This window comes from Arachis ipaensis, chromosome B10 (genome assembly GCF_000816755.2).
Source record: "Arachis ipaensis cultivar K30076 chromosome B10, Araip1.1, whole genome shotgun sequence".
NCBI lineage: Eukaryota > Viridiplantae > Streptophyta > Magnoliopsida > Fabales > Fabaceae > Arachis > Arachis ipaensis.
Window position 1 is genome coordinate 127,617,391 of NC_029794.2, and position 8,504 is coordinate 127,625,894.

Genomic DNA, 8,504 nt, shown 5'->3' on the forward strand with positions numbered 1-8,504 from the left:
TTATTTACTCCGAACCAAAAAAAGCATTATTAATTTTTATTTATATTGTTCAGTCTTCATATAATATTTTTATATGATTGAATCATTAATATGCAATAGAAGTTTCACCAAGTTGTGAATTTAATTGTAAGACACACTTGTTACTTTAATCAACCAACATACTTTTAACATTATAATTATTGCGTCCAGAAAAAAAAAATGCATCTAATAAATTCATAATGAATCCAATAGAGTACGTAGTAACTGTTTTGTATTGATCAAGTGTTTTAGTAATCCAAATCTAGGAATAATAGAAACTTAGTTAAGTTGTGTATCCATTATTTAGGTGTTAAATATATTTCAGACTTATATTTATTTTTGTCTTAATAAAAATATAAAAATATTTTTTTCGATATATCTAACTTTATTTTTTACCAATATAATTAAAATGATTATAGAATAGAAAATATTATTAGTACTTTATATAATTAAAAAATATTAAAAATATTTAATTTATTAATTCGGTTTTTGCAGCATCCTGATCCGGCATTGCCGTTGTTGTAAAACCAGCTTCCACCTTCTTTCTCTCATTCTTCTTCTTCTTCTTTATATATATAGTTTTATATTAAATGTAGAAAAAAGGAGTCACCATATAAATTATCTCTAGCAACCAAAAAGGTAATGCGTCTGCATCTTTGTATTTTTGATCTCTTGAATTTATGTCTTTCATGTTTGCATGTGCTGCATGCAATCATAAAGGTTTCTGGGTTTTCATTAATTTATATGGCTCTAATAAGTCTTGATGGGATATATATATTGCACAAATATAAATTCAAGTATTAAATTTGATTGTGATTTTATTTTTTAAAAATTATTCACAAATTAAAGAAGTGTATGTATGGGTAGTATTTAATGCACGTACACATGTAACATATGATACGCACAAAGCATTATTATTCGTTCACCTTTTCATGTATGCACGTGAATAAAGGTTTCTGGGTTTAATAAAAAAAAACTAAAGGTATGGGTTTTGACTCAGATTATTTTGGCTATGAATCTTAAGGTTCAATACTGCACAAATAGATCGAAATGCGAATACTGAATATGATATGGTGCTGGTACATGTAAATATGAGAATTTTATGTGAGAAAAATAGAAAAAATAGTCACAAAGTTAAAGAAATCTAAGGTGGAGATGACATTTAGATTGTCTTTCTAATAACAATTACAAAGCAATTTTTGTTCTTTTGCTTTTGTTTTCTAAGAAAAGAGGATCATTCGAATTGGGTCATTGTTCAAGTCGTGGAATCAGTCACTAGTATAGTTATCGGATTAGGCCGAATATATTACACACTTTAAGTGCAGTTCTTTTCTGAATCATGCGTTCGTGTGTCCATAACTGAAAATAGGTGATCTAACGAAGTAAGTAATAATATTAAAATCGATTTGTTTTGAAGTGTTTAAGGAAGTATATATTATAAGGTTTAACACGAGATGCTTGTGCACTGGACTTTTTTATTTTTAGGACTTTTTTATTTTTAAGAGTGGTTAAACAAGCCTTAGCTTGTTCTAGTTAGTATTATTTATTTTGTCTTTTAGAGAGTCAATGATGATGTACAATGCATTTGTCTTCTACACCTTTCTTTTATGGTGGAAACTCAGGTGTAGTCGACTTCACGTGAAGTTGATACCTGTGAGAGCCGTTAAATGATTTGACTGATTTGATTAAATTTTCATCTAACGGCTCTTAGGTATCAACTTCACGTGAAGTCGACTTCACCTAAATTTTTACCTTCTTTTATACCTCAATTATAGCTTTTTCTTCCTTTCTTTTTTTCAAATAATGTCTTACCCTTTTTGCTTTAATTTGATTCATTCCCCTTTTATATTCTTTTCATATAATTTTCATATTTTATGACATTCTTTCTATGAGCCTTTTTTTTTTCTTTTGGAGACTTTCTTTACATTTGCTCTTATATCTGCAAATGCATTTCACATGGATCATCATTCAGCTGAAAGTTCCTATCAAATATGCTGTTTCTTTTTTCTTTCAATTCATTTTAAGTCTCTCTTTCTCAGAAGAAGCTTCCTTGAAACTGAACCTGAGATTGTTTAGCTTGTGAAAATGTTTAATACTGTTTGATAACTTTTACTTCTACAAGTGTTGCCCTACAATCTTTTCTTTTAAGTTCTTCATTGGTGGCCTTATAAGGTACAAGAAATTTTCATTACTGAGATGGTTTTAGATTTCCCTGAGAAAAAAGTTCTCACTTTTAAGATAAGATATTTTTACTTTCAAAGTATCACTGCTATTTATATTTTAAGTTACTTAACAACACTACTGCTTTTGTAGAATTTTGATGCAAATCTTGCAAATTGCATTTTAGTTTATCACATTTTTTATGTAATTAGTCTTGAAGATGTTCAAAGTCATTGGTTTATTAGCATGGTTCTTTTTGTTTGTTGACATATTTTCCTGAAATTTTCAGGTGTAGTTAAGTACATCATAGATACCATGGGTGGTTGTGCATCAGTGCATTCCCATGGCATTAAAAGGCCCAGAAAGTCTCATAGAAGAACGATAAAGCGAATAATAAGACACCGCCGTCGAAAGGTCTCAACTCCGGTGGAGAAAGGTGGCATGGGGAGGAAGAATGATGCAGGGCCATGTGTAACAGATTACTCTGTTACTGAAGTTGTTCACATGGAATTCGAGAACGGTTCCAATTCAGCATATCATCTTAGACAACTTGATTGGCACAAATTTGATTCTAAATGTATGTTCTTGTCAAAATCCTTATCTTTATATGAAGCTGATAGTTAAGGCTTAAAGATGTGAACGCATGTTAAACTATCTAACAGTTCTCGACTATCTACTGTTTGTTGCAGCAAACTCCCAAGAGGAACCTTATTTTGACACTTACAGCATTCTTGAACCGGAATCTGATGATGATTTCAATAGTGTCCATGGAGGAGGTAATGAAACATTACAGGCCTCATTTATGTCTTAAGAAGATTGGATTGGATCATAACTTTTTATAACTGCAGATAGTTTTTCGAATGGCGAAAATGCAACACAAGGCTATATTGTTCCTCGGGTTCATCCTATGGAAGTGAAAACTCAAGAGATTGGACAAAAACAAGGACTCCATAAATTGATGAAGTCGATAAGCTTCAGCAACACGTCGAGGAGGCTCTCGTCATCACTCTTCAAGCTTTCTTTCAAGAGGAGATCATGTGATGTTGATCAAAGCAGTGAACAATGTAAGCTAAGTGTTCATAACTTGATATGCATGAAAATAGATTCAAGATTCCAAAGTTTGGAAGAGAATAAGACCAATGCCACCTTTTTCATACTAATTATGTAACATAAATTTATCATACTACTAATTATGCTTCTTAATCTCATTGTTGTTTGATAGGTCAATCGAAAAGATATGTATATCGTCCGGTTGCAGGACATATGATACCATGTCAGACCGGAGAAAAGCCTTCTTCCGCATGTTGGAACGAGATTTCTCCCTCGGGGTTCAAAGTCCGTGGCGAAAACTATTTCAAGTAAGTTGTTTTTATTTATCTAGTCTGATTTTGGAAGAGAGACTGAGACTAGGAGACAGAGACTAAATTAAGCATTTGTATTGTGTTTGGCGTAAAATATATTGGACTAAGTTATGTATCAATATTATGTTTAGTTTAAGATAAATATGGAAACTGAGGAGTACATTTGAAATTTGAAAAAGTTAAATGAGAGTATTTTTGAAAAGAAATATTAAAATTTCAGTCTCTGTCTTCAAAAATTTCAATTTCTCTGTGTCTCCACTTTCTTGAGGTATTGAAGAGATTTAAATTGTGTTTCGAGATTGAAATTTTAGTTACAGTCTCTAACTACCAAACACAATACTAAGTCCTAGTCTCCGGTCTCAATTTCAATCTCTAAAAACAAACACTATCTAAAGGAAACACTATAAAATATTTAATTTTGACATACTGTTGGTTTGCAATAAAAGAGTTGTACAAGACAAAAAGTTGGGCATAAGGCTGCGTTTGTTTCTAAGAATAAGACAGCACAAGATACTGATAATAGAATAGAATAAGACACTAATGGACAGATACACAAAATTTTGTGTTCTTGTATTATGTTTGGTGATAAACTAGAATAAATTATGAAAATTCAATTTATTCTCATTTTTTTCATTCAAAAATTTTGAGATGAAAAATATAACAATAAAAAATATAATTATGAAAAATTAACAAGAATAATAAAAGAAAAAATAAAAAATAAGTTGTGTCCTTTTTTAGTGTCTCTGGACATATTGCGATTTTGTGTCTCAGTGTCCCTGTCTCAGTGTTCTGTCTCTGTAAACAAATGCAGCCCAAATGACTTAAATCGTTTGATCTATATAGCCGACCTTATTATTAAGTGGAATAAGCCTTTGATATTTGTGTTCTTGTTGTATGTATATCTAAATTGATAATAGTCCAAACTTTTGTTTTGCAGAGACAAAAGCAAGGTTCCTGCACCAAAGGAGTGTCCCTATAATCCAATTGGTGTTGATCTATTTGTTTGTCCCAAAAAGATACACCACATTGCTCAATACCTTGAGCTTCCAAATTTTAAATCCATTAGTGAGCTTCCCCCACTTCTTATAGTAAATATCCAGGTAAATTTTTTTACTTTTTGCTTTTTCATTCACCCTCAATGTTCAGAAAATTTTTGTATTGAATTCTTCTATATATGCATTGTGGCAGTTGCCTACATATCCAGCTGCAATGTTTGGTGGAGACAGTGATGGAGAAGGTATGAGCCTTGTACTGTATTTCAAGGTTACTGGGAATCTCCAAAACATTTCTTCCCAGTTTCAGGAAAATGTAAAGGTAGTTCAATTTGCTCTTAGTATTTCAAATTATTATTCTCCTCATCTCATATGAGTAACTCCATTTATTAAGAGTGTATCTGTTTAAGCTTATTTTGTCACAAAATCACAACTTTTTTGTTAAATTAAAAACATACACTTTAGTCCTATATTGCTTAGAAGTTCAAAATGATAACTTCAAAGAAAAATTAGTTTTCAGCTTTCTTTGTTTTAGTTGTAAACTCACAATTTTAGCCTGATACGCATATTAATTTGAGCTAAATTGGTCTTTGAAAGATGACAAAATCAATGTTATCATTTGATCATGAAATATAATATAATGAGTCAAATTAGTTTTTTGATTAACTTTTACTAACTTATCACTATTAAGTATCATGTGAAATCTATGATGCACAGACACTGACACCGACACTGGACACGCTGACACGCGAATTTTAAAATCTTATAAGATACGGGGACACTCATATATATAAAATATAAAGTATTTTTTAGATAAATCATAATGGTATTTTGATATTTTATTGAATACTAAAATATAAATTAATTTTTTAATTATTTTTAATATCTTATTTTAATTATATCAAGTATTTAAAATATTTTTTGTTTTAATAAATAATAAATATATATTATATCTAAATTTATTTCAAAAATATATGTTAAGAATAAGATTGGACACGTTGATACGTGATGGTATTTAGGTGTGTCCAACCGTGTCGGTGAAAATTTTTTTATTTTTTATTAAGACACGGTTTGGACACAGCAGACACGCTTGTCGGACGAGTGTCCGTGAGTATCGTGTCCAAAATATATCCGACACGGCAACTCAGCGAAGTGTCCGTGCTTCATAGTGTGTGAAATAGAAGACAAGACACTAGCTAGTCTCGATATCAATAACAGTAAAAAGTTAACAAAATTACCAACTTGACTCATTCATATTTTCAAGAATCAAATTGCAACATTGAATCTTTGAGAGCTTGAATTAACTTATAAATAATTTTTCTGTTAGAAATATAACTATTTATGATGTCTATTTCCGTCGGTTTAAACTTTTGAGGGGATTGATATATATTATGACTGTATATATATGTCCTCTCCTATAATATAGTTTATTAATATTTACTGAATCCATTTTTTCTTAATTTGCCAGAGAGTAATCAAAGATGAGATGGAAAAGGTGAAAGGATTTAAAAAAGAATCCAATGTTTCTTACAGAGAAAGATTGAAGATCTTGGCAGGAGTTGTGAATCCTCAAGATATGCAATTAGGTGCTGCTGAAAAGAAGTTACTAAATAATTACAACGATAAACCCGTCCTCTCGCGCCCTCAACACAACTTTTACAATGTACATTTCGTATAAAACTTACGACCATGTTATATATACACAAAAATCAGTCATTCGTATGATTATGTTCATAACAAACACTACTAACTTGTTTATTCTATTTCTAATAGGGTCCTAACTACTTTGAGATTGATTTGGACGTTCATCGATTCAGCTACATATCGAGAAAAGGACTCGATTCTTTTCGCCATCGTTTGAAACATGGAATTCTTGATGTAGGGCTAACCATTCAGGTAAGATGATATGTTGATCTATGCTATCTAGCATTCATCTTTCTTAATCTTTACAAGAAGAAATATTTCAACTTAGCAGAATTTTGTGGTTTAATTTTTCTGTTGGTCTTTATAGTTTTATCAAATTTTTAATTAAGTTTTTATATTTTTTTTCTTTTTAATTGGAATCTTACACTTTTAGTTTTGTAATTAAATCATTTTTATATCAAAAATGTTAAAATTAATCAAATATTTCTCCCAAAATATATGCGATCAAAAATTTAATTTGATTTTAAATTATGAATATCTTCAATTTGCGAAAAAATATTCAGTTATAACATTTTTTACACTAGAAATGATCTAATTATAAAATTAAAAGCAATGTAGAGACCCAATTAAAAAAAAAAAGTACAAAAACTTAATTGAAAATTTGGTAAAACTAGAGTAAATAAACCTAATGTTGTTAGTGTTCAACTTAGACTAACCATGTTGATAAAATTTTCTATAACAGGCACAAAAACAAGAGGAACTTCCTGAACATGTACTATGCTGCATTAGATTGAATAAGATTGATTTAGGTGACATTTCTCAAGTACCAAGACTAATGACCCTTGATGGTGAATGATATAGCAAACTTGACAATAAGGTTGTGTTTGGCTAGGGGTAAAACAATGGTGTAAGATTTCGCAAATGAAGTTGTACATAGAGTTTATCTACAAAATTTTACATCACATTTTCCCTTCTTAGCCAAACACATCCTAAACAGGTGAATATTGTTTTTTAAGTAACTAATTTGCTTCCATGGATGTACATTATGTTGTTTGGAAGCATACTTTTGACCAAAGTCAAAGAAATTAAGAGGATATATATTAGGGTACTGCTAAATGGGAGTGATGTTTCCTAGTTAAATGTTGCTTTATGGTTCACAGCAACATTCTTTAACTACAAAATAACATGACATGTTGATTTTGGCTTCTTTTTATTTGTTTTATATTAATGAAAAATTTTCAAGTGTACCGGTGTTTCATTAATTTTTAATCGTCGATCTGAATTATAAACTTTCCTATATTATATGTATACACCAACAGGAAGCAGGATGAGATTACTGCACAGTATTCGCCATGGTGTGTGTTTCACAAAGTAGTAACATTAATATTATTTCAATTAATTTTTATTTGTGCAATTATTATTAATACTAGTATAGTATCCGGATAATATAAAATATATATATAGTAATTTTTATTGCACAAAATTTATAAAATTAATTAAATTTAAAGTTTAACTATTTTCAATATTGAAAATAATGAAATCAATGAGTAACAATTTTACTTGTCTTAATATAGTTTGTGATTAACTTAAAATATATACATTAGAATCCTTTTTTTTTTTAATTTTTCTTTAAATAACATTAGTAGTTGAATTTATAGACATTTTCTCATGATTTATGAGTAAAACTTTCAAACCTTTTTATTCTTGTGTTATAACTAATTTGAGCAAGTATAATCTAATATGCGATAAAATTCGTCTTTAAATTATATATCTTTTTATTATCATAGCAAAAGAAACTATTATAGAGAATTATTTACTGTTCGAATATGCAATATTAGCATTTAGACCATTGATATATGAATTAACATCCTTTAATTTATATATAATTTTTTTTATAGAATTAAATAACTTAATACGTGAAATTATGATTGTTACGATGGATAACCGGAGATTAATGGGTTGGACGGTATTGGTTGGCCCAAACGTATGAAAGATGAGGCTAGCAAGTGGATCTACAACTCGGGGACCACCGTCCCGCTCGTGCGCATGAAAGAATGGGGGGTGGTACCTGCAAAGACACTCCGATGCCTAAGTCAGCAAGGATGTGAGCAGGTCTAGAGAGTATTGGGACTTAGAGATACCTGAGAAGTGTCAGTGTATTTATAGTGGTGAACCAATAACCACCGTTGGAGTAGTGCCGCTTTTTAGGGTGTTAACCGTCTCTTGATCTTAGGGAGATTAAGATATGGCTCGTGAAAGTGGTTAGAGAGATTCTAGGGGCAGTTACTCATTTAAATGAGTGCTTATATGCCAGCTAACCTTTCTTCCC

The 8,504-nt window shown here is 30.2% G+C and overlaps 1 protein-coding gene across 2 annotated transcripts; it reads left to right on the plus strand.

The window, feature by feature from the left end:
• Positions 507-7,422, plus strand: LOC107621726. 2 transcript variants are annotated; one of them, XM_021114058.1, is made up of 10 exons: positions 507-657; positions 2,468-2,755; positions 2,868-2,954; positions 3,027-3,242; positions 3,401-3,536; positions 4,477-4,639; positions 4,728-4,853; positions 6,000-6,194; positions 6,305-6,427; positions 6,918-7,422. In XM_021114058.1, exons 2-10 carry the CDS (start codon positions 2,494-2,496, stop codon positions 7,029-7,031), a joined length of 1,422 nt encoding a protein of 473 aa, XP_020969717.1. In that variant the 5' UTR covers positions 507-657; positions 2,468-2,493; the 3' UTR covers positions 7,032-7,422. The 2 variants fall into 2 exon arrangements, with proteins under 2 accessions (XP_020969717.1, XP_016179226.1); XM_016323740.2 differs by lacking the exon at positions 507-657 and adding an exon at positions 2,020-2,190.

Bases quoted from the DNA above. Each gene is read 5' to 3' on its own strand.
- LOC107621726 (XM_021114058.1), top strand. From the start codon at position 2,494: ATGGGTGGTTGTGCATCAGTGCATTCCCATGGCATTAAAAGGCCCAGA. The intron at 3,243-3,400 runs GTAAGCTAAGTG...GTTGTTTGATAG, and splicing joins TGATCAAAGCAGTGAACAAT to GTCAATCGAAAAGATATGTA. The intron at 3,537-4,476 runs GTAAGTTGTTTT...TTTGTTTTGCAG, and splicing joins CGTGGCGAAAACTATTTCAA to AGACAAAAGCAAGGTTCCTG.